The sequence below is a fragment of the Lepus europaeus genome, chromosome 18, assembly GCF_033115175.1.
Source record: "Lepus europaeus isolate LE1 chromosome 18, mLepTim1.pri, whole genome shotgun sequence".
Taxonomy (NCBI): Eukaryota; Metazoa; Chordata; class Mammalia; order Lagomorpha; family Leporidae; genus Lepus; species Lepus europaeus.
The window spans coordinates 16,972,971-16,999,812 of record NC_084844.1 but is presented as its reverse complement, the minus strand read 5'-3'; the positions used below and the strand labels follow the sequence as shown (position 1 = coordinate 16,999,812).

The 26,842-nt window shown below is 40.8% G+C and overlaps 1 protein-coding gene across 2 annotated transcripts in view; it reads right to left on the bottom strand.

Moving 5' to 3' along the window:
• Nucleotides 1-2,613: 2,613 nt before the first annotated feature.
• CDC27 (cell division cycle 27) overlaps nt 2,614-26,842 on the bottom strand; it is a 93,755-nt gene continuing 69,526 nt past the window's right edge. For both annotated transcript variants that reach the window (XM_062175294.1, XM_062175295.1), the window contains exons 13-19: nt 24,264-24,416; nt 21,151-21,359; nt 18,401-18,518; nt 15,354-15,482; nt 9,084-9,158; nt 7,826-7,982; nt 2,614-5,781 (exon numbers count right to left, since the gene is read on the bottom strand). In XM_062175294.1, the coding sequence (XP_062031278.1) occupies nt 5,699-5,781; nt 7,826-7,982; nt 9,084-9,158; nt 15,354-15,482; nt 18,401-18,518; nt 21,151-21,359; nt 24,264-24,416 (924 nt within the window). In that variant the 3' untranslated portion in view covers nt 2,614-5,698. The remainder of the gene's footprint in view (nt 5,782-7,825; nt 7,983-9,083; nt 9,159-15,353; nt 15,483-18,400; nt 18,519-21,150; nt 21,360-24,263; nt 24,417-26,842) is intronic.

Here is a 26,842-nt window from a genome sequence, read left to right as displayed (position 1 = left end):
CCGCACTGATCCGAAGGCAGGAGCCAGGTGCTTCTCCTGGTCTCCCATGCGGGTGCAGGGCCCAAGCACTTGGGCCATCCTCCACTGCACTCCCAAGCCAGAGAGCTGGCCTGGAAGAGGGGCAACCGGGACAGAATCTGGTGCCCCGACCGGGACTAGAACCTGGTGTGCCAACACCGCAAGGTGGAGGATTAGCCTAATGAGCCACGACGCCGGCCTTGCTCTGCCTTTTAAGTAGATAATTAAAAATATCCCAGTGAATGCATCACCCACGTGTCCGTGGTGCTGCTAGTGTAAACAAACATACTGTGATGCCAATCATATAAAAACACAGCACATACAATTACATACAGCACATAATACTTGCTAATAATAAACTGTTACTGGCTTCTGGGTTCACTGTACTACCCTTCTCATCTTTAAAGTATGCTCCTAATTACAGTCTGCTATAAAACAGTACGCCTTGTTAGGCCAGCTCCAGCCGCACGTCTCATGCTCACTCCATCTGCTGGCTGCATGGACACATGACTGACCTCCAGCATCTAGGTCTGTGCAAGCGCACTGATGTCTGCACAGTGCTTTCATTCTGCAAGAGCTTCCCAAGCTTTAACACAGTAGATCCTCCCAGAAGTCCTCTGTGAGCTGAGGCTAGAGCTTCCGTTATTGATGAAAGGTTTAAGTGAACTTCTCAAGGTGTTATGAGCTTCTAAGGGAAGAAAATCGACATTTCCTAGATATAAGTTTAGCGACTTTACAAATATTTGTTGGAGATCTTAATTCTCCACTTTCTTAGCTTCACTTTTCTTTTCTTGTTCACACTTCAGTGAAGCATGATGCATTTTTATTTTTGGCTTTTCAAAAAATGGTTGTATACTATACGCTTTCAAGGTCTTGAGTATTCTCAGTTACTTATTTTTACTTTTATTCAAAAGGCAGGGAGACAGAGAACAGGAGAGAGATCTTCCATTTGCTGGTTCATCCCCCCAGTGCCCACACTCGCTGGGGCTGGACCTGGCTGAAGCCAGAGGCCAGCAACTAAATCTGGGTCTCCCACGTGGGTGGCAGAACCCAAGTACTTGTGCCATCACCTGCTGCATCCCAGGGTGCACACTAGCAGGCAGTGGAAATCAGAAGTGAATCTAGGTACTCCAACACAGGACGTAGGTATCCCAACTACTGTGACAAGCATCCACCCCCCAAATTCTGGTTTAATGATGCTGACACTCTCTACTTTGATCACAACTTTAGTCAGGCTCCTGACAGGCCTTTCTGACTAGGCCTGACCTTAGGCCTCCCTCTGATCTCATAGAATTCAGTCTGAGTGAGAAATCTGCTAAATCAGTTTAGCAAAAATCACCCATTTTCGATACCTTATCAATCTGATGAGCTCTCAGAAATAATCCTATCAGGTCAGTTCGACCAGAAACCCCTTCTGCTTGATGTTTTCTCTTATTAATTTTCTACCTGCTGATCCTACCCTCTGCGATCCTTGGTTGTACATCTCCACCTAACCTTGCCGGAGTCAGAGTGGAGTTCAGTCTCTCCCCTCTATCACAAGACCCCATTTCTGTGCACCCACACCTATCTTCACAACTCCCTTTCATTTCAAAGGTAGGCATCATATCCAGCAAGTGTCATGGATAATTCTTTAACAATGTTGGATATAAAAATAATGCTCATGATAGGGAAAAGTGGTAATGAAAAGTGCAAAACATGAAAATGAAGATGTGAAATTTTCTACTTTAGGATTTGAATATGATTAATAGTTTCCTCTGAAAATTGGTCTTCTATGGTACTCTGTAGTAGAGTATTATAAAAATGTTAGAAAGCACACCTAACCATTAATGCTTGACATGCTTTGAAATATTCAGCGTTAAGTCCAGAACTAAACTTTTATACAAAGTTTTGAATATAAATTATATTAAGGCTGTGTCCAGCTCTACCACTTAACAGCTGAACTTCAGTTTTCTCCTCTGTAAAATGGAATAATACCTTATAGGGTTGTTAATGGTAGCCACAGAGCAAGTAACAGTACACACAGTAGAATCTCATTAAACAAAGCCATTTCACAAACTTTACCCTTATGCAGAAACATAAAACCTATATGGAACATTTGTGAACCATGAATTGGGAACTACAAGCTAGAACAGCCTCGCACGTGTAGGCTCCCGTCTATCCTTGTTCACTGACTGAAGGCAGCCTCAGGGAAGGCGAGCGTCCAAGCCGCTCCTTCGGATCTGCCTTTGCACCTCACTTAGGTTTTCCCCTGTGGCTGGCTTTTCTTCGAGTCTGAGTAAAACCCTTCAGCTCTCTACACTCAACACACTAAGAGAATATTTTCCAACTACAATAAAACTTAGTTTCTATATCTCACTTTCTCAGATCATGACTTTTACAATAGAATCTAAATAGAACAAAAAAGCCTTGTGTCTTTTTTAAAGGAATTTCAGAAATCGCTGACATGCAAAATTGTAGCTGCTTGGTTAAAGGGCTTTTGTAGTTTGAAAGAAATATATTCTAAAAATTACCATTTTTGTCATAATATTTATTATGAAATTCAAAATTATACTAAAAAGGATGAGCTTTTAAAATATGTATATATGTATAAAGAGTATAGGTAAAAAGGAAAATTAGAGAAATACTGCCCTAGAATTTGTAGGACATAAAACTAAATCTTTCATTATCAGTTGCTGTGCTTTACTATAAAATACAGATGGCACAGCTCTTATGTAGCTTTAACAATCTGGTTATAGACTGCTTTCAAAAGTAAAGTATTTGGATTTTTTTATATCCTTTAATGAATTGCAAATATATATACAGAAAAGATCCCTCCCCTGCCAAGCCTATACAATTTCTGAAATAAGTCAGGAAAAGCAAAAAGAAGACACAAACTTCCATTATTTCAATGCAAATAGAACACATACATCACACCCACACTTGCATTTTCCCAAGGGTTCATAGAGAAAATGGGCCGCCGTATTTCTCAGTGAAGACCCAAGACTATACTCTGGCTAATCAGACACTTCCAAACATTTTTCTTCAAAAAGAATATTTTTAATAGACTAAATACTGGTTATCACTGAGTTTTTGTATAAGGTACAACAGCAGCATGGTTCAAATGTTACTTGCAGTTCTTGGAAAAAAATAAAAATTTTAAAATAATGAATTACAGAAAAAGTAGGGACCACCTTTCATTATTTTGAGTACCACCGTTCTCTTGAAAAAATATTCCATTCTTCTAAGATTCCAGAGTTTAGAATCATTTCCACAGGGGAAAAATCCAATGTTACATCATAACCTCTGAACGATAGTGTGTGTGTATATATACATATATGTATGTGTGTGTGAAAAGCTTAAGCAGAAAACAGGATGTCAAAGTACTTAGTATTTTCATTTTCCTTCAAAGTAACTTCTGAAATCTGAAGCAACCATTTGCTTGACCAAAATGTGTTTCTTCTTCTGGTTGTTTGATCCCCATTCCATGCCAAAAGAAAAAAGAAACAAAAAAGAGAGAGACAGAGAAAGCGTGCGAACAGATTTCAAACACCTAAATGATTCTGAAAGTAGATACAAGGAGCAGTGAAAACAGGTCCAGCGCGGGCTGAAATGTCCCTCAGCCCGTTACGACATGGCCTCTGCTTTCCACACCTACTGTTACTCTTGGTCTCAAAACCAGTACCAAAGATCTCACCTCTGGCACAGGACGTAAATTCCTAGTACAAGAAGACAGCTAATTACATTTCCACAAATTCTGTTCTGAGCTTTGCTCTCTCCAGGCTCTCTCACACAGAACTATGAAGATTTCTATGAAATTCTAAATTTGATACTGTTATACAGCTGGCTTATGATATGCTCATTAAAAAAATAAAAAGATCTAAAATTAAATATTATAAAACTAATGGATAATAAAATGGAACATTTGTTAGAATCCAAGTGCTAGCCTTTGGGAATATTTAATGATGTTTATTCCCAATCTTTCCTATTCTTACATATCATTTTTTAGACAGCACACATACATAGATTTAGGTAGGAAATTTTGCTAAATACCTTTCTGGCACCCAAGACTTCATCCTAGACTCTGACTTGAATTAATTTATAATGGTATCTAATCCATGTTCAAATGAGAAGATAAACAGTAAATTATAAAAAATTGAGTCTATCAGCTAAAAATATTTTTTACACATTTTGTAATCACCTTATTTTCACAGCTTGACTAACAATACAGGTAACCAGTAGATAAGTTTGTCCTTCATCAAATAATCCAAAATAATAAATGTAGGCCTGTCATTCATAAGAAACTATAATTTGTTATATTCTGACATTGGCACTTTATAAAATGTTAACAACTAAAGTTCCTCTAAAAATTTCAATACATTACAATAAAGGATATACACAATTTAAGACTGTTTAAATCTGTTACTGTGAAATTCCAATAATTTCCATTCTATATGCATAATTAGATCTTTAAAACTGTGGCATTCCCCAAAGACACCAACTTATATTATGACAAACTCAGGAGAGGACTTGTCTCCTTCACAAGAATGTATTTTTCCCAAGTTAAAAATTTCCAATACCCTAAATCCAGTCACTCTCAGTAAATGCTTTGATGACATACACTACTGAACATAATCTGAAGCAGAGAACTGAAAAGAATGGAAATGACCTCAGTGAAAGGTAACTGCACATTCTTGGACTCTGCCTGAACACTTAGAAAAGTCAAAGGATACTTGAACAAATATAGATTCAAAGTTACGATACAATTCTGATTGTATTAAGGCTTTCACTATCATGATCTCTTAAAGTCTCTCCACTTTAGTATTCTCATACTGATTCTCATGGTGAACTTCAAAGGTCATTAAGGGCTTTGTTTTGGCTTTTCAGTGGGGAACCACATGAGCTTCTCCGAATGTTAAAGGTGATCCCACAGAGTTCAAAGAGAAGAGGCAATATGGTAAGGAACGACTTTACAGTTTGCAATACCAAGACAACAATGATCAACACTTTGAAGCAAGATGAATAAATTAAAATTCTTGGTTAGACATTAAGCATTCTTGCCAAGAATAAGTGTACACTGTATGGATGGATATTTGATTACTACATATGCTCAATATGCCCAATGTATTTGTTTATACGAGACACTGCAAGTTTAAGGTAATTTACATTCCTTGGCAATCAAGTTACTCTGTTATAGGCAATGTCTTTTATTGTTTTATCTGGCACTTGCTAACACCATTCTTGAAGAACCTAGAAATGAAGGTCAGTCACTCTGTTTATCAGAACAGAGACAATAAAACAAATTTTGGAAAAACGACCAAGAGATTCTGGTTCATCACCATTTTCCATATCTAATGGTTTCTTCAAGATAAAACATAACTCTTCCTTCCATGATAGCTTTCCAACAAAAGGAGATTAAAGAAAAAAAAAAAAAAAAAAAGAAAAAGAAAAAGAAAAGAAGTTCCCCACCCTACCCCCCACTAAATTGTCGTTCATACTGGTAAGAGCCAGTCTTGTTAGCAGCTAAATATTGCACTGCCTTTCATTCTGTGTACAGTCAGGGTCCAATGAAAGCGGCACACGCATGGTGTAAGTGATGGATGATGACACTGCCGGCTCAGGAGGGAAGCCTCAGTATATGGAGGGACAGAAACAAGTCAGCACTAGTCACACATCCAGTTGCAAAAGTCCGAGTTCCCGGGAGTTAAAATTCATCACTTTCAGCGGCATGTAGCTGTGTGTCATCTGCATCTGTCATGCTGCTCTCCTGGGATTCATCTGTTCCCACTGAAAAAGAAAAGAAAAGTCTCACGTAAATATATCCTATTGGTTTCTGAAAACAAGTAAGGAAAACTGTATCATATTCAAGGATGAGAGTACATAAAGACCCTTAAACATCCTGTTATCTCTTAATAAAATACAATTCAAGGGGCCAGCGTTGTGGCACAGTGGGTTAACACCCTGGCCTGAAGCGCCGGCATCCCATAGGGGTGTCAGTTTGAGACCCGGCTGCTCCAATTCCCATCCAGCTCTCTGCTATAACCTGGGAAAGCAGTAGAAGATGGCCCAAGTCTTTGGGCCCCTGCTCCCATGTGGGAGACCTGGAGGAAGCTCCCGGCTCCTGGTTTTGGATCAGCGCAGCTCCAGCCGTTGTGGCCAGTTGGGGAGTGGACCATCGGATAGAGGACCTCTCTCCCTCTGCCTCTCCTCTCTTTGTGTAACTCTTTCAAATAAAAAAATAAATCTTTTTTTTTTTTTTTTTTTTTGACAGGCAGAGTGGACAGTGAGAGAGAGACAGAGAGAAAGGTCTTCCTTCCGTTGGTTCATCCCCCTCCAATGGCTGCTGTGGCTGGTGTGCTGCGGCCGGCACACTGTGCTGATCCGAAGCCAGGAGCCAGGTGCTTCTCCTGGTCTCCCATGCGGGTGCAGGGCCCAAGCACTTGGGTCATCCTCCACTGCACTCCCGGGCCACAGCAGAGAGCTGGAGTGGAAGAGGAGCAACCGGGACAGAATCCGGCGCCCCGACCAGGACTAGAACCCGGGTGCTGGCACTGCAGGCGGAGGATTAGCCTAGTGAGCCGTGGCGCCGGCCCATAAATAAATCTTTAAAAAAATACAATTCAATTTCCTTATTTTATAGCAGGTCTGAGAAGACTGTTGCATTCAACCTTTTAGGATTTTAAAACTACCCAAACTGCCTCTCCCTAATGAATTCCTTATTCCTGCCCTAGAAATTAGAAGTAGCTCAAAAAACCCACGTGACATTTCCTCTAACTCTATTCACTAACTCTACTTTAAGGATAATCTTGGGACTGGTGCTGTGGGGCAGCAGGTAAAAGCCGCCACCTGCAGTGCTGGCATCCCATATGGTGCTGGTTTGAATCCTGGCTGCTCCACTTCTGATCCAGCTTCCTGCTAATGGCCTGAGAAAGCAGTGGAAGATGGCCCAAGTGCTTGGGCCCCCGTACCTATATGGGAGACCTGGAGATATGGGAGACCTGGAGGAAGCTCCTGGCTCCTGGTTCAGCTTGGCCGAGCCCTGGCCATTGCAGCCATTTGGGGAGTGAACCAGCAGATGGAAGATCTTTGTTTCTGTCTCTCTGCCTCTCTCTCTTTAGCTCTTCCTTTCAAATAAATAAATCTTTTTCTTGCAAAAAAAATTAAATAGGCCTATTGGAATTTCAGAATTATAATTAAAGCTATCTGTTAAGTTTTCCGGAGCAAAGCCTTCCAATCAGAATTTACCCCATCAGAAAATTTTCAGTTGATATACTAAGTCTTGGTTCTCACTGGTAACTTTAATACAGCCTTAGTCTAAGGATAGAGTAAGCATTGCCTTACACTATAATTCTTTGTTCTCTCTTCTTTCCTTGACCTCTAAATTGATATATTAGGTGTACATTTGGATTTCCGATCTGCCAGAGCTGCTAGAGATTTGTGAACGTTTCAAAGGTGCATACACTTATCATTCACTCACTTTAGCGCTTATGTTTTCCATATGCCTGCACAGCATCTCCTACCTCTAGTCCTATGAAGTAGATAAGGCAGGTGGTATTAGTTACATACTCAAATGAGAACTGAGGCCCAGGGTAAAATTCAGCAATAGATTTCTGCAAGTCCACTGAGTGGAACCAATCTAAAGAAAACTAGGTTCAGAATTGAGACCTTCTACCTGATTCCACAGGCATTTTGTTATTACCTCACCCTGGTCACCTAAAACTCCACTTGGTATAAAGAAAATAAAACCCCATGAATAGAAAAACAAGCAGTCCACAAATCCTTATGCAAAAAGTAGCTTTCAAATACTCAAAATCGTATGTATGATACTCACTGATCTGTTCTTCTTGAGTTATTGGCTCTTCGTCATCTGGGAGATAGCGTTTATCAATTGCCTCTTTAATCTGGTTATTGGCTCCTTTAGGATCTAAATCCATAGCCCAAGAGAAATTCATCAGGGCGAGGTGTGTCTGACCTAATTTCTTGTAAACCTAAAAATAAACAGCAATACTACATTTTTCATTAAGTTGTGAGCTTCAGCTATAAAATTCTAAACATTTAAAGCTTCAATGGGTCTCTTGATTTATGTGCTAACCCCATTCAGGTAGGGAGACATTTACAATCCACAGACGGACTCACGCTGGCTTTGAGCTTCTTCTGAACGCATTCAGATACCACGTTCAGAATTCCCTGACTACCTTTCAGGTGTGCATTTCCAAGAATCTCACTCTGACTTGAACACTGACAGTGGGAAGAAATGGACTCCAAGCTGCTTGATTAGCAGTTGTTCACACAGTGTGGCGGGCACTTGGGCGGCAGTTGGGACCCTGGGTATGAGGCCTGGCTTCAAGCCCCTGTTCTGCTCCTGATTCCAGCTTCCTGCTAATACAGCCTCTGGGAGGCAGCAGGTGACGGCTTATGTAGCTGGGTTCCTGCCAGCACACGGAAGACCTGGACTGAGTTCCAGGCTTCTGGTTTCAGCCTGTCCTAACCTCTGGCTGTTGTGCAGGCATTTGGAGAGTGAGCCAATAGATGGAAGATCTCTCTCTCTCTCTCTCTCTCTGCCTTTCAAATAATAAATTAAAAAAAAAAAGTTCATTCATGCCGACTTTAAATATACTTCTATCAACTCAACATCTGCCCATAGTTGTACCAGTTAAACCAACTAGAAACTGAGAGCCCAGCCTATAAAATAGGAATCTTGGAAGCCATCTCTTCTAATCAAGACAATATTGAGGTATTAATAGTCTTCTTCCGGGGGATTTCTAAGTGTTTTTATTGAGAAGTGGAAGCTAAGTGCTTTCCATGTGGTAGTCTCAGTTATGGCCTCATTACTTGCCTTTGGCTGCAAATTGCTAATCTACTTCCAATACCATTATGGATTAGGATTAGGGTTATGTATTCTTGCTCCTTCATTAGGATATTATCTTCTTAAGGTGTCAGAACTAAATCCATTATCTTCAGAGCACTTAGTTCAGAGCTCTCACTTAATTTTCTCAATAGACACTGTACACTAAAGTATTATGTTTATTCTTCAAAAGTTAATATTTGGTATGAAAATCACAGTTTAGGACCATGGCCTCAATCTTTACCTTTCCTATTAAGAAGTAAACAAGGGATTCTTTGGGAACAATTTGCTTCAATTCTTCAAGTTCTTGTAAAGCAGACTGAAAAAGGCAAAGAAAAATCTTAGAGCAGCAAAATTTTACATTTTGATTAAGCAATCATGTTTATTAATTTTCTAAATCATCAACAAAAGCTTGGTGTATCTTAATCAATATACTTCATTAATTCTTGTGAAAACAAAATGAAAAACATTTAAGTTACAAAACTAAGAAATGGCAAGCACCCATCAGAGTACACTGAAAACCCCCTCCCCACCACAGCCTCTTTTGTGAAACATGAAGGTGGTGACAGTCCTTGCTTTTGTCACCATTCTACTTAAAAACAACAACAACCTTATCAGATTATTTGTGAAAGTGGTTTGAAAACTAAGTTACAGAATAAAGTAGTCTGAAGTTCCATCTGGTCTCCTTGAGTAAGCATTAGGCTTTAAGTATCAACCTGCCCAATTTAACTAACAAAGTAAAATATAATCTTTTTAAAAAAAGTTAATGGAGAATGTGTCTTATGGAAAAATTGTGCCTAGATTTCAATTTTTTTGCACCAAAATAAACTTACCTTTTGTTAGTTTTAAAACAATTTTTCATGGTTTATTTCAGAAGCAGGGAAAGAGGGAGACAGAGAATGACAGAGAGACAGAGGTCCTAGTCACTGGTCATTGCACAAAACGCCCACAATCTATAGGGCTGGGCCAGGAACCGAATTCAGCTCTTCTGTGTATGTGGCAGGGATCCAAGTACTTGCTCATCATCTGCTACCTCCCAGAGTGCACATTACTTGGAAGGTGCCATCAGTAGAGCCAGGACTCAAGCGTAGGCACTCTGATATGGAATGTGGCGTCCCAACTCCACATATTAACGTTTAGCCTGCCCCTAAATTTATCTTTTAAGTTTCCATGAGCGTTTTGAAGTCCCCCTGTTTAACAGGAGAGTGTTAATGACAAAAGCAAACTAGAGAAAAGTATGTATACTTGTATGTTTTTTATTGCTTCATATAGTACAAATTTGATGGCTTGGGGCATGGAACATTTTTTTCTGCCAAGGATTATGTGGATGTAAATTTTAACATCATTTGTGGGCCTTACAAAATGATCAACTTAAAAATTAACCTGTTATAGATTTAGGGAATTTTGAGTCCCGCCTGCAGTTGCCTTGGTAGGGTCAGATGAAAGATTTCACAGGCCTTAGATGGCCTGAGGGCCAGACATTTCCCACCATGAGTTTGAAAACAAATTTCTTATCTTATGGCTCTGTGGTTCAACATGAGTCTCACAGGCTGTTGGCATGGCTGCCTTTCTTTCTGAAAGGAACCTGTTTCCTCTCTTATCCTAGTATCTATAGGTTGCTCAAACTCTTTAACTAAGTGACCACTTGCCTCCACAGCAGAGGCAATCACAGCGGGTTGAGTCCTCATGTTGGTTCTGCCAGGAGCTGGGAAACAGCCTCCCTTTTAAGATTTGTGATTAAACTGGGCCAACCTGGACAATCCTGGACTACTCTCCCCACCAAGAGGTCCAGACGCCTTGAGTACACCTGCCAAGTCTCTGTCAGTAAGGTAACACACTCACAGGTACTGGGCACCAGGACTTGGACATCCTTGAGGGTTCACTATTCTGCCTTTCTACTTTGTTAGGAATAGTTAAACAATATGAGTATACAAATAATGAGGAAAAGTTCTGGAGGAGTATGTTCTGAGCTGTAAATAGTCCACCTCCCTGGAAGAAAAGCTTATGCAACACATTCAACATTTTTTTTTTAAAGATATATTTATTTATTTGAAGCCAAGAGGTACAAAGAGAGAGAGAGAGAGATCTTCCATCCACGGGTTCACTCTCTAAATGGCTGCAATAGCCAGGGCTAAACCAGGCCAAAGCCAGAAGCTTCATCTGGGTTTCCCATGTGGGAGGCAGGGGCCCAAGCACTTGGGCCATCCTCCACTGCTTCTCCCAGATCATTAGCAGGGATCTGGATTGGAAACAAGGTAGCTTGGACCTGAACTGATGCCCATGTGGGATGCCAGCATTGAAGGTGGCAGCTTTACCTGCTATGCCACAATGCTGGCCCTTTAATGTACTTTTAATATTTTTATGTGAATATTTTCTAATAAGCATTATTAATTGAATAAAAAGAAAAGAAAAAAATATATATACAGAATTCAGCAGTGATCAAAGATGAGCTAATAAAGGTGCCGGAGGATTGTGGAATTTAGATAATGTTAGATAATTTGTTTAGTGTTAAAACTTTAGAGGGGGTATAAAATATAAAGAATAAGGAATCAATCTCATTTCACAGTTCCCCAAAATTTAATAATCTCCCCTTCTGCTCCCCCTGTCCTTTAAGGCCAAAGGTGATTTCTTAGCCTTTGTAAACTTATTGGTATTCCAAGAGAATAAAAAAAAACTTTATTTAAAATCTTATAGTGGGAAGTAGTGTGGAAAATAACTGGGTAGTAGGTACACAGGAATTAATTACAATGCTATCCAGCCAACTACAGTAGTGTTTGAAAATCTCTATAATCAAAAGGGATTTAAAAAAAAAAGAAAGAAGGCAGGGCTGGTGCTGTGGTACAGCGGGTCAAGCTGCCACAGTAATACCAGCATCCCATATCAGAGCACTGATTCAAGTCCCAGTTGCTCTACTTCCAATCCAGCTCCCTGCTCATGTGCCTGGAAAAGCAGTGGAAGATGTCAAGTACCTGGGTACCTGCCAACGATGTGGGAGACGTGGACAGAATTCCAGGCTCCTGGCTTTATCCTGGTCCAGCCCCAGCAGTGCAGCCACCTGGGGAGTGAACTAGTGAACGGAAGATCTCTCTTTCAAATAAATAAACAAATCAATCTAAAAGCAAAGGCAACACACACACACACACATATACATATACACAGTTTCACAGGCAGTGTATCTGTCTAAAACACTGTGTTTTTTAGGCAGTTATGCAAGGGGTCCATCTCATATAGCCTAACCTCACCTTCTTCCTACTTGAGAAACTAAAAGGAACTGCAGGTGGAATGTGGATGAGACTCAGACTTGCTTGTCAGGGAATGACAGATTTATTATCTACGATAATTCTAAGAAGCAGACTGTTCTTTCCTTCCAGAGTGTTAATAAATAGCATGGAATACACATGGAACAGAGTATTAAACGAAAGACCTGTGGTCATGGATATAAGTTAAAGACCACTGACCTACACCTGTCAAATACTACTAAGTTCTGATGAGGCCTGGATCATAATACAGAGGGCTGAAACTGATTTGAATGCTTTAATGCAGCATTTCTCATGGGTTTTGGACTCAGGATATCTTTACACTCCAACTTAACTGACGAACCCAAAGAGCTTGTAACATGGGTTATAGATATCAACTTACCTTATCAGAAATTAAGAGTTTTTTAAAAAAATTATTTATTATTAACTTAAACGTAACAATACTTGGGAACTTCAAAAAATTCATGGAAAATGGAATTAAGAGTTAAGTCTATTTAGTCAAAACACTTTAAATCTATGTTTAACTTTTCCATAATATGCATTTCCATGAAATTCAGAAGTCTGACTCATAATCCCCATTACATGCTAACATAGACAACGTATTTCTTTTTTTTTTTTTGACTGGCAGAGTGGACAGTAGAGGGAGACAGAGAGAAAGGTCTTCCTTTTTGCCGTTGGTTCACCCTCCAATGGCCACCGCGGCTGGCGCGCTGCGGCCGGCGCACCGCGCTGTTCCGATGGCAGGAGCCAGGTGCTTCTCCTGGTCTCCCATGGGGTGCAGGGCCCAAGCACTTGGGCCATCCTCCTCTGCACTCCCTGGCCACAGCAGAGAGCTGGCCTGGAAGAGGGGCAACCGGGACAGGATCGGTGCCCCGACCGGGACTAGAACCTGGTGTGCCGGCGCCGCGAGGCAGAGGATTAGCCTATTGAGCCGCGGCGCCGGCTGACAACGTATTTCTTAATGAAAAAAAATAAATGGGAAGTTCAAAATGTTTAAAAATAATGAAGAATTTCAGAACAACAAAAAAAGGGAGGGAAAGAGATGGCACTGTTTAACATTTCTGCAAATTCCTTTTTAATAAAAGATGGCTGGATCCTCCTATCTGCTTTTATATTCAATGTTATTATAATCATTTTGGAAAATTTCAGAATCATTCATGACAGAATGAGAGTGAAAAAGGTAAATAACATCTGGATATTGTTCTGAGAGTACATGTGACCTTCTAGAGCCCTTGAAAGGGTTTTGGAAACTCTCAAGACATTCCTAGACCATGCTGTTAAGAACCATTACTTTAAAGAAATCTTAGGATAACACTGCACACACATTTAGAGCTGCTTTGCATTTTCTTCAGGACTGCATATTACAATTGTTGTCAACTACCCATGCCTCTCCCCTTACCTGATGATCCAGTTTCACTGACTCACTGAGAAACAATAGTATTTAAGACTTAAATGATTAGATATCAGAACAATAGGGTAAAAGTTACAAATGTTTTAGTTACAGAGAAGTTAAGGTGGCTCTTCCATAGCATTTGATTTTCATTTTGGAGTCAGAATATTTCAGAAACAATCAGTAACTTCTTCAGACTCTCTTGTATCAAAGCAAGCCTTAGCCAAGTCAAATCCCAAGCTCATACCCAAATGTCTGTAATTATCTAAATATTATTCTGAAAAATTGATCAGTTTAGAAGTTGGACTTCTTGTATAGGAGTGATTTATATGGCATATTTGGTAGGTGTATTGGCATTAAAATGGCTTTAAGAAAAATAAATTGGGGGCCGGCACTGTGGCACAGTGGGTTAAAGCCCTGGCCTGCAGTGTTGGCATCCCATATGGGTACCAGTTCTCGTCTTGGCTGCTCCACTTCTGATCCAGCTCTCTGCTATCGCCTGGGAAAGCAGTAGAAGATGGCCCAAGTCCCTGGGCCCCTGCACCCACGTGGGAGACCAGGAAGAAGCTCCTGGCTCCTGGCTTCAGATTGGCATAGCTCCAGCCATTGCATCCATCTGGGGAGTGAACCAGTGGATGGAAGACCTCTCTCTCTGTAGCTCTTTTAAATAAATAAAATAAATCTTAAAAAAAATAAATTGAAGAAAATTCTTCAATTGAAAAATCTAACTATATTACCTGAAAAAGTATAATGAAGCAAAAATATAATAACAAATATTGAATTTTAGTTATAGTAACTTAAAAGAGCAAGGAGGTAAAAATTGAATCTGTTCATTAGGTTTAATTGCTTTTTAAAATAACCACAGTAGGACTAGAAATCTTTTCCATAAAGAAGGATTAATTAATAACAAAGAATAATTTACATACTTCATATATCTCTATTAGTCTTGAAAAAATTAAGATAGGACCAGTTTGATATTTTTCAGTTTCATCAAATTTCAATTTGTACTGGAAGAATAGGTTTCTGCTAGAGAGTCTACAAAGTGATTATTTGGCCCAAGTTATTCTGAGAACTTAAAATTTGAATAATTTTCAGTTAAGTTTTTATTCATTTTAGTAAGAGCCTTAATTTACTAAAACTAAAACTTGAAATCTGAATGAAAATCTGGATTCACAATCTATGACAGAATTAATTATAAAAAAAATTCAATGTCACTTTATGTCTCCTATCTCTTTCTCAGTTTTCCTTATCTTCTTTCTTCAAAAGTTTTTATATACTACAGAGCCATGATATGAAAAAGAGAAATAAAGAAATACATCAGACAGGATCTAGTTCTCTTGTCAGAAGCTGACTCGCTATATTTCCCCTTTGTGCACTCAATATGTATTATTTCTGTGATTATTTGGTAACTTCCTCTATACTTCCTCTGGTGGCATACTGCATGGTAAACTCCTCAAAGGCACGAAAGGTGACTGCTTCACGCAGCAGTATATAATCCTAATGTCAGAGAAATAATAGGTACTATTTGTTGAATAAAGCATACATACTCACCTGATACCTGTTAACTTATTTTGATCCTAACAGGATAGGTTATTTTAAGATAACTCTCTAATGGAAATACTGCCTTTCTACATACAGAATCTTTACAAGTGACAACCCGATATACTTAAATATTTACATACTCATCCTGTCTATATGTATTTTATGAAGAAATAAAACCAGAAAATGAAATTAAAAGCTCATTTGAAAATGGATAAAATGAAATGCCTCAGATCAAAATTATAGTATAAATAACATTTAGTTTATTAATAAAAGGGACACATCTTAAGCAATTTAATACTGAGGACCATTAAGAAATGTATCTTACCTTATATTTTTCATTTGCAAATAAAACTGAGGCTCTGTGAAATTTGCATAGAGGGTTCTTGGGATCAATAACAATGGCTTTGTTTAGGGTATCCAAAGCCTTCTCAGATTTTTTCAGTGCATGCTGAACCTATAAAAAATAAAAATGTTATTGTTCCCTCTTGATACAATCTTTCTCCTTTTTTAAAAAAAGATTCATTATTTTATTTATTTGAAAGGCAGAGTTACAGAGAGACAGAGGCAGAGAGAGGTCTTCCATTCATTGGTTTACTCCCCAAATGGTCACAATGGCCATAGCTGGCTCGATCTGAAGCCAGGAAGCAGGAGCTTCTTCCAAGTCTCCCATGAGGGTGCAGGGGCCAAAGAACTTGGGCCATCTTCTATTGCTATCCCAGGCCATAGCAGAGAGCTGGATCAGAAGAGCAGCCAGGCATGAACTAGTGCCCATATGGGATGCCAGCACTGCAGGCAGAGGCTTAGTCCACTACCCCACAGCACTGGCCCTGGTTACCTTTAAGTTTAAAAGGCAAGGAAGGCCGGCGCCGCGGCTCACTAGGCTAATCCTCCGCCTTGCGGCACCGGCACACCGGGTTCTAGTCCCGGTCGGGGCACCGATCCTGTCCCGGTTGCCCCTCTTCCAGGCCAGCTCTCTGCTGTGGCCAGGGAGTGCAGTGGAGGATGGCCCAGGTGCTTGGGCCCTGCACCCCATGGGAGACCAGGAGAAGCACCTGGCTCCTGCCATCGGAACAGCGCGGTGCGCCGGCCGCAGCGCACCAGCCGCGGCGGCCATTGGAGGGTGAACCAACGGCAAAAATGAAGACCTTTCTCTCTGTCTCTCTCTCACTGTCCACTCAGCCTGTCAAAAAAAAAAAAAAAAAAGGCAAGGAAAACCTTGATTTTTCCCTTCATAAGAAAAACTTGCATATTTAACCATATACTACACACATTTCAACAGGTCTTCTAAACACCAAACCTTTCAAAACTGTTCAAAGAACCTGTTTACAATTGTTTCATTCAGAACAAAATACTTTTTATCAATTTCAGGAACTTTTCTGAAAAGTTAATTTGCATTACAAAATTGAAAATCATTGATCTCTAATACTGGAAAATGATAATTTAGGATATTTAAATGAAAAAGTTCAAAAATGATCAAATCTATTTATTCATCACATACTCAATACTTTATTAGACAAAATGCATGTTAAAAATAGAAAATGGATGTGGTTCTAGAACTTTAACATCACTACCACAAGAATGTGACAGGATTTACCTAACAACTAACTGAACTCATCTATGTTGAGATGTTAAATAGTCGCTCCCTAAAAGATAGAAGCATATATATATATATATATATATATACATTTATTTATTTATTTATTTATTTTGACAGGCAGAGTGGACAGTGAGAGAGAGACAGAGAGAAAGGTCTTCATTTTTGCTGTTGGTTCACCCTCCAATGGCCGCCGTGGCCGACGCACGGCGCTGATCCAAAGGCAGAAGCCAGGTGCTTCTCCTGGTCTCCCATGGGGTGCAGGGCCCAAGGACTTGGGCCATCCTCCACTGCACTCCCTGGCCACAGCAGAGAGCTGGCCTGGAAGAGGGGCAACCGGGACAGAATCCGGCGCCCCGACCGGGACTAGAACCTGGTGTGCCGGCGCCGCTAGGTGGAGGATTAGCCTGTTGAGCCACGGTGCCGGCCTGAAAAGCATATTCTTTTATCTGAAAATAAACTCCTCCAAATTTTAAAACATCTCGCTCAATAACTTGAGAAGAATGTCTATTTTAAGAACTGAATAGGTGCTAGCATTGTGGTACAGTAGGTCAGGCTGCTGCTGTGATGCCAGCATCCCATGTGTGCACCAGTTCAAGTCCTTTCTGCTCTACTTCCAAGCTAGCTCTCCTAGTTTACCTGGGCTGGAGAGCTTGGGTCCCTGCCACACATATGGAGTTCCAGTCTCCTGGCTTCAGCCTGGCCCAGCCCCAGCCAGTGGAGCCATTTGGGAAATGGAAGATTTCTTTATCTCTCCACTTCTCCCTGTAACTGTGCCTTTTAAATAAATAAAATTAATATTTCAAAAACATAAATAAAAAATAAATAAAAACTGTCTAACGTCATGAAGAGGTCAAGATTTATTCAAATTTGATTTACTTCTCTTAAAGAGGTGACAAAATAATTTTAAGCAGTTAGTTTCTCCATTTTTAATGCAAGAAGTTAGCATGTAATCCCATCTGCTGGTTTACTCCCCAAATACCCACAGAAGTCTGAGTAGGGCCAAGGCTGTGAGCCAGGAATTCACTACTGGTCTCCTGTGTTGGTGGCAAAAACATTAAGGCTGCCTTCCATGGTCTGCATTTGTAGGAAGCAACAGCCACATCATCAGGCACTGGATCCAGACACTCCAATAGAGCACTTTGTCGTTCTAACAGTGTCTTAGCCATTAGGCCAAATGCCCACTCTACCATGTCAATTTTTAAGTAAATTATCATAGTTGATTTCAACAGTCAATAAAGTACTAGAATTCTCTCCAAAAAATAGTGAAGTTCCAAACTCTAATAATTTCTCATATTGTATGGCTATTCCCACAACAGCCAAACTTGCTAAGAGAAAAAATGAGGAGGTGGGGATGGGGAGATAGAGAGGTACAGAGCCGTGAGAGGATGAGAATAAGAACGGAAGGTCTCAGCCTTATAGAGAAACTACAAGATTGTAAAAGCAAACAAAAAGCATACATTTTTTTCCTATCAAAGCACAACTTATGATCACACACATTTAAAAATAAATATAAAAATGGCGATCCACATCACCTTAGAAGATTTTAGTAAGTTATGATATAACCTGTCGTTCTGAGAAATTAAGACACTTGCCTGAGATGAGGGCATTCCAGTGGTATTTTTTTGTGCCAAGCCAAAAAGATGATGCTTTTGGCTGTAGAAGACTCCAGAATATTCTTCAACAATAAAAAGCCTCGATTTTCACTATCCAATTAAGTTAATAACAAAAACATTGCAAAAGGGAAACAGAGCAATGATGTTTACAAGATTACTTACTACTCCAATGTGGCAAAGTAAAACTGAACTTTGAGGGTTGATATCAAGTGCTTTCTGGAAATGCATTTCTGCAAGGCTGAATTTTTCTTGCTTATAATAGATCATTCCTAAACCATACCTGAAAGTATAAAACAAAGCATAATTTTAGGAATTTTGGCTACTAATTTAGTTCAACTAATAAAAGGACAGGATAGTGCCTGGCATTATAAAAAACAATAACAGTGGAATAATTCTGGCGGTCTCTGGAGGGAGGCAAAAAGTTATCAGTCATGATACAAAGCAGAAAAGCATTTTAGAAGATCACTTTCACAAGTATAAACATCAACTGAAACCAAAGTTTGATAATGGGGAAAAAACAAACCATGTCCAGTAGTACTACAGTGTAGATTCCATAGCTAATTTTTACTGAATGGAACCTTGCTAAGTTCTTTATGTGAATTATCGCATTTAATCCTAGGAGGAATCAAGAAGGTAAGTAGGCTAGGCTGGCAGGATCTAAAGACAGGAGGCAGAAACAAAAGCGGGGTCTCCCTCATGCGTAGCACGAACAAATCACTTGTACCATCATTGCTGGCTCCCAGGGTCTTCCTTAGAAGGAAGCTGGAGTCAGGAGCTAGAGCTGGCTATCAGAACCAGCATCTTAACTGCTAGGCTAAATGCCTGCTCTCTCATTTTTGCGTAACAAAAATGAGGCTTAAAGAAATTAAATAACATGCTTAAAGTTCTACAGGTAATAAGAATTATTTTAAAAATATTTATTTATTTGAAAGGCAGAGTTACAGAGAGAGAAAGAGACAGAGAGGAAAATATTCCATCCACTAGTTCACTTCCCAAATAGCCACAATGGCCAAAGGTGGGCCAGACTGAAACCAGGAGCCAGAAGCTTCATCCTAGTCTCCCAGATGGGTGCAGGGACCCAAGCATTTGGGTCATCTTCTGCTGCTTTTCCCAGGCGCATGGCAGGGAGATGGACCAGAAGTGGAGCAGCTGGGACTCAAACCAGTGCCCATATGGGATGCCAGTGCCCATATGGGATGCCTTACCCACTACACCACAATGCTGGCCCCGAGGTAATAAGGATTTTAACCAGGTCCTTCCTATATGATTCTATTTTTTTAAAGATTTATTTTATTCATTTGAAAGGCAGAGTTATATATAGAGAGGTCTTCCATCCACTGGTTCACTCCCCAAATGGCCACAACAGCTGGAGCTGAGCTGATCTGGAGCCAGGAGCTTCTTCTGGGTCTCCCATGAGGGTGAAAGGGGCCCAAGGACTTGAGCTATCCTACGCTGCTTTCCCAGGTGCATTTGCAGGGAACTGGTTTGGAAGTGGAGCAACAGGTGCCCATATGGGATGCCGACACTGCAGGGTGGGCCTTTAACCCACTGCACTACAGTGCCAGCCCCCCTATACGATTCTAAAGCCTGAACTCCTAACAAGGTTATTTCCACATTCTTTGTTCACAAGCACATGTCATGTTCAGCATAAGCATGGTTCTATTTTTATAGGTTTCAAAATCGTAACTTTTAAAAGCTATGTATTAGGGTATTAAGTTGATATGCAGGTATTTCTCCTGAATTTTCAAACTGTCAAGTGAATCATGTACAGATGGTTTACATTAAGAAAACTTCTCTTGGCATTACTAGATGATGATGGATATTAAACACTAAATAAATAAAAGCACAACATATTTGCTCTGCATGTCTAATATTATTATAATGGTAACATAGGTAAAGAAAGGATAAAAACAAAACTGTGCTAACACTGGTGAAGGTGGAAATAATAAAAGAAAGACTATTTATACAGTAGTTAGAATAATAAATTTGTTCAATGTTTTAAGTTACATTTAACTTCAAGTTAAATACCAGCTGGGCAGCATTGTGGCGTAGAAGGTTAAGCCTCTACCTGCAATGCCAGCATCCCACGTGGGCACTGGTTTGAGACTTGGCTGCTCCACTTTCAATCCAGCTCCCTGCTAATGCGCCTGAGAAAGCAGCAGAAGATGGCCCCTGCAGCCAAGTGGGAGACCCAAGAGGAGACGCTGGGTTCCTGGCTTTGGCCTGGCCCACTCCAGGCATTGTGATCATTTGGGGAGTGAACAAGCAGATGGAAGATCTCTGTCCCTCTCCTCTGCTATAACTCTGCCTTTCAAAAACAAAGAAAATCTAAATTCCTTCCAGCAAATGCTTGCCAAGTCGAAATAACTCCCTTTAACATAATTTTTGATACAGTGACTTTTTTTTAAAAAAGAATACTACTCCTATAAAACAGCAGAACAGACACTACACGGGTAAGAAAACTAGATCCTATTATGAACCGAATTCTTCAAGATATTACAGCCAACATATACCTATGTGAAGAAAAGGTGTTGTCAGCAAGCTTAACTGTTTCATGCTAGTATTTGTGTGTGTGTGTGAGAACTTCAGGCAATGTAACTACTTAGAAATAAGATATAATCCATTAAAACATACATGCACACATCAAACTATATTTTAGCAATTCAATACTTCAAATTTACTGATAGAATAAAACTCAATTCTAAGATTAATCCAAAAAATAAGAGTTATGATTTAAAAATTGTACTTGTTGATATTTAAACTATTAAATCAGTCAAAAAATAAATATCAGCAGTACATATGGTGTCAGGGAAGAAACAGGAACAAACTGTTGCCCAACTTCTTCATTTGATAAAAATTACTGACTACCAGCACCCACAGTGAATTTGCCTCTGAACTTCATTAACACTTACCATGCATTGTAATGTCTAGGATTGACTCTGATAGCATTTCGAAAACAAGCTAATGCTTTGTCTAGTTCTTCAGTCAACACAAACTCATGTCCTAATAGAGTATAGGCATAAGCATAATTTGGGTCAACCTGGATAGCTCTCTGGAAAAATTTAATTGCAATATCATGTTCCCGTTGCAGACTGAAACAGTTTCCTGCAGCACACCAAGCCTTAAAAAAATGGAAACAAAAATATAGATTTAAAATTTTATTTTTTCTAACAAATGCAAACCTATGACTAAAATCAAGCCTCAGATTTCATTTAGAGTAGAAACACAAAACTGAAGAGCTTTAATAAACAATGATACTCATTATTCACAGGTACTTTATTTGCTACTTTGTCTGCTTGCTAAAGTTTACTTGTAAACCAAGATCAATCCTTGCAGCACTTTCACGGTCATTGGTAGACCACGCATTTGAACTGCCCAACAGACATGTCTTCAGTTGAGGTCAAGCAAGGCAACTCTTAGCCTTCTTGTGTCAGCTCTCACATAGGGCAACCAGAGGACAGAAATGTAGGGAGCAGAGTTCAGTGCAGTGCAGGAAGCTCAAGATCTAGGGGCTGCTGGACAAAGCTTAATCCCATCCCCAAGATTTGTGACGGTGGCCTCAGGCAAGCCACTTCAACACTTTTGAACTTCATTTTCTCTTCTGTAAGCGAAAGAAAATAGCATCTACCCAGGATGAGCTGCTTTCAGAATTTAACATTATGATGCATGTGGTATATGTGTATATTCTCACACACACAAGGGTACTTCAAAAATTTTGGGGGGCCAGTGCTGTGGCACAGTGGGTTAATGCCCTGGCTTGAGTGCTCTCATCCCATATGGATGCCGGTTCAAGACCCGGCTGCTCTACTTCTGTTCCAGCTCTCTGCTGTGGCCTGGGAGAGCAGCAGCAGATGGCTCAAGTCCTTGTGTGGCAAGACCTGGAGGAAGCTCCTGGCTCCTGGCTTCGGATTGGCGCCAGCTCCAGCCATTGCGGCCAACTAGGGAGTGAACCATTGGATGGAAGACCTCTTTCTCTCTCTGGCTCTTCTCTGTGTAACTATGACTTTCAAATAAATAAATAAATCTTTTTAAAAGATTAAAAAAATTTTTTTTTTTGAAAATCAAATTAAATTTATTTTGGTGTAACAAAAATTTATTTTTTATTTTTATTTTTTAAAAAGATTTATTTATTTGAAAGAGTTACAGAGAGAGGTAGAGACAGAGAGAAGAAAGGTCTTCCATCTGCTGGTTCACTCCCCAGTTGGCTGCAATGGCCGGAGCTGCACTGATCCAAAGCCAGGAGCCAGGAGCTTCCTCCTGGTCTCCCATATGGGTGCAGAGGCCCAAGGACTAGGGCCATCTTCTACTGCTATCCCAGGCCATAGCAGAGAGCTGGATCGGAAGAGGAGCAGCCAGGACCAGAATTGGTGCCCATGTGGGATGCCGGCGCTTCAGGCCAGGGCTTTAACCCGCAGCACCACAGTGCCGGCCCTGGTGTAACAAATTTTTAAATCCATGCATAATTTTTCATTAATATTCTCTACAAACTTTTTGAAAATCCCATATATGATGTCAAAATTATTTCACCCCAAAATAAACAGTTTTTTTTTCTCATTTTATTTGAAAGGGAGGGAAACACAGATAAGAGTTAGAGGTCTTCTACTGGCTGGTTCACTCCTCAAATGCCTGCAACAGCAGGGGCTGGCTTAGTCAGGGCAAAGCCATGAGTGCAGAATTCAGTCCAGGTCTCCCATGTAGGTAGCAGGGACCCAAATACTCTGAGCCGTCACCTGCTGCTTCCCAGATACACAGCAGCAAAGAAGCCAGGACTATAATTAGGCACTCCAATATGGAACCTGGGCATCCCACCGGGCACTTAACTGCTGTACCAAATGCTTGCAACTTATTAATTCCATTTTCTCACAAATCTTTTTTTATTTTTTCTTTAAGAGGTAAAGAAAGAGAGTGCATTCCCATTCACTTGTCAAATACCCCCACAATGACCAGGGCTGAACAGGGCTGCTGCCGAAGACAGAAACTCAATCCAGGGCCCCAAGTAGGTGGCAGGAACCCACTTATTCGAGCCACCGCTGCTGCCTCCAAGGGGCTGCCCTAGCAGGAAGCTAGAGTCAGGAGCTGGAGCAGGGGTTGAAGCCAGGTACTCCTATACGGGATGCTGGTTTCTTAACCACTAGGCCAAATGCCCTCTCCATGAAATTTTAAAAATTTTCTTGGGGCTGGCGATATGGCATAGTAAACTTAGTCACCACTGTGATGCTGACATCCCACATGGGCACCTGTCTGTGCCCTGGCTGCTCCTCTTCTGATCCAGCTCTCTGCTTATGGCCTGGGAAAGCAGCAGAAGGTGGCTCAAGTGCTTAGGCTCCTGTACCCACCTGGGAGACCTGGAAGAAGCTCCTGGCTCCTGATTGGCCCAGCTCTGGCCGTTGTGGCCATCTGGGGAGTATACCAGTGGGTGGAAGACCTCTCTTTCTGACTCTGCCTCTCTCTGTAACTCTGCCTCTCAAATAAATAAGTAAAATCTTTAAAAAAATTTTTTCTTGTGCACACATACACTTCCCTCAGGAGAAACAGCTCAATATGACGAATCAGTGTTCACAATGACTGTAGAATTACCAAAAACAATGAGAACTGATTTTATTACATTCTAGGTTTAAATATGTTAACAAAAGTATTATTGAGTATTCTTGATATACACTGAAAATACAATTCTTACAAACTGGAACAGATGAATTAACTGTCTTAAAATGAAAAAAAAAAAACCAATTTATTTTAAAATTATATTTTTCAATCTGCATAACTTCTGCTCAATGCATATTCTTGATGACAACAGCAATTTTAAGACAGTCAAATCTTGATTAATCCTGAGTGATTGATCTGTTCTGTGATTTTTCTATTTGTGAATCTGTACCATATATTCTAGGATATTTTCTTGTCTGCTTCTCAGCCTGGACAGAGAAAAATAAGGGTGAGTGATACTAAACAGTGTTTAAACTATTTGGTTTATCTCCATCTGATAAGGGTGATTAAGGTAATTATGTAAACAATGTTCTGGCTATCTTACCTCTGGTGAATTTTTATCCATGTCAGTTAAGTCTTTTGAAAGAACTGAAAGAGCAACATCTTTTTGAAGATGCCAAAGTGTCGTAGAGTAGATCTCCATGCCTTCAACTCTGTAATTCTCAATTCTTCTAACCTCTGAGAATATTCTTTCAGCCTGAAATACAAAAACTAGTAAGGGGAAGGGGAAACAAGCAGATCCAGTTGACATGTCTACAGGGAGAGTACTGCTCAGTCTTCACAGGTTCTAAATGGTGCCTTTTATGTGGATTAGTAATAACACAAGAACACACTGAGCGACTTCCTGCGGTAGGTCAATACTGACATAACCAATCCTACTTATATGTAACCTGCTTTTAATTTTTTTTTTTAATTTTTTTTTTTTTTTGACAGGCAGAATGGATAGTGAGAGAGAGAGACAGAGAGAAAGGTCTTCCTTTGTCGTTGGTTCACCCTCCAATGGCTGCTGCGGCCGGCGCATCGTGTTGATCCAAAGCCAGGAGCCAGGTGCTTCTCCTGGTCTCCCATGCGGGTGCAGGGCCCAAGCACTTGGGCCGTCCTCCACTGCCTTCCCTGGCCACAGCAGAGAGCTGGCCTGGAAGAGGGGCAACCGGGATAGAATCCGGCGCCCTAACCGGGACTAGAACCCGGTGTGCTGGCGCCGCAAGGCGAAGGATTAGCCTGTTAAGCCACGGCGCCGGCCGTAACCTGCTTTTGATACACAACTCATACAAACATGAGCTCTGAAAAGAAAATTTGAGTTTCTACCAAAACGACAGAAAATTTACATAAAGTCACAAATTAATAAAGACAAATTAATATTTTGCTCTTAAAACACACTTTTCCAGTTTTACTAATGGTTTTACAGAATAATTCTCTCAGGAAAGATGATGGGAAGAATGAACTCTACAACACAGAATGTGCTTTTTGCACTTTTATTGAGAGGAAAGAGGCTCACATCCTGTGGCATGAGGAGCACTGAACACATCCACAACGCTGCCACAGCCGCAGCTGGTGTCCCCACCTACCAATTCCAATTAGCCTTGCTCTGCAGCTAGGTGGGCACCTCGGCACCTCTCCTCAGTGTCAGCTCCTATTTTTCTCCTCATCATATTCACAGCTTCCAGAATTGTGCTCCTCTCATCCTGAAGTTTGAGGTTTTAGGTTATATAAAACCTAAACTTGATAGATTAGTTTCCTAATCTATCAAGTTAGTAAATTAAAAATTCTCCTAGTTCAGAATAAGCAATATCTGTGCCGTTCTTAATGAAATGATGAATGAGATGAAATAAGAAAAGAGCACTTCTAAAACTGGGAACTTGATGATTTGTAATATCCCTAAAAATCTCATGAAAGTTATAAAGGTAAGTTTTTCAAATAGGCATTGGTTATGAGAAGACAAATTCAACCACCAAATACAGGAACTTGTTGGTTTCTTTTCTTTTCTTTTTTTTTTTACAGGCAGAGTGGACAGTGAGAGAGAGACAGAGAGAAAGGTCTTCCTTTTGCCGTTGGTTCACCCTCCAATGGCCGCTGCGGTAGGCGCACCGCGCCAATCTAATGGCAGGAGCCAGGTACTCATCCTGGTCTCCCATGGGGTGCAGGGCCCAAGAACTTGGGCCATCCTCCACTGCACTCCCTGGCCACAGCAGAGAGCTGGCCTGGAAGAGGGGCAACCGGGACAGGATCGGTGCCCCGACCGGGACTAGAACCCGGTGTGCCGGCGCTGCAAGGCGGAGGATTAGCCTGTTGAGCCGCGGCGCCGGCTAGGAACTTGTTGGTTTCAAATGCTTTAGAAACTACTGCAGGGGGCAGGTGACGTGGCTTAACAGGCTAATCCTCCGCCTTGCAGCGCCGGCACACTGGGTTCTAGTCCCGGTTGCGGCGCCAGATTCTATCCTGGTTGCCCCTCTTCCAGGCCAGCTCTCTGCTATGGTCCGGGAAGGCAGTGGAGGATGGCCCAAGTGTTTGGGCCCTGCACCCGCATGGGAGACCGGGAGAAGCACCTGGCTCCTGGCTTTGGATCAGCACGATGCGCCGGCTGCAGCGGCCATTGGAGGGTGAACTAACGGCAAAAAGGAAGACCTTTCTCTCTGTTTCTCTCTCACTATCTACTCTGCCTGTCAAAAAACAAAAAACAAAAAACAAAAAAAAAACCTACTGCAGGGTCAGTGTTGTGGCATACTAGGTAAAGCCACTGCCTGTGACGCCAGCACTTCATATGGCTGCTGGTTTGAGTCCTGGTTGGTCTGCTTCTGGTGCAGCTCCCTACTAATGACATGGGAAAGTGAAGATGGCCCAAATGTTTGGGCCCCTGTCACCCATGTGGGAGACCTGGATGAAGCTCCTGGCTTTGGCCTGACCCACCTCTGGCCTTTGTGGTCACCTAGGGAATAAGCCAGTGGATGGAAGATCTCTCTCTCTCTGTAACTGACTTAAAAAAAAAAAAAAAAGGAAAGACACATCAATCTAAGCTGAAACTTTAGTTAAGTCTGAGTTACCACTCTAAAATTAGGGAGAACAATGATTTATATAATAAAAAAACTTGTGAAACAACAAACTAGAAATAATTTTGAAAGGGGC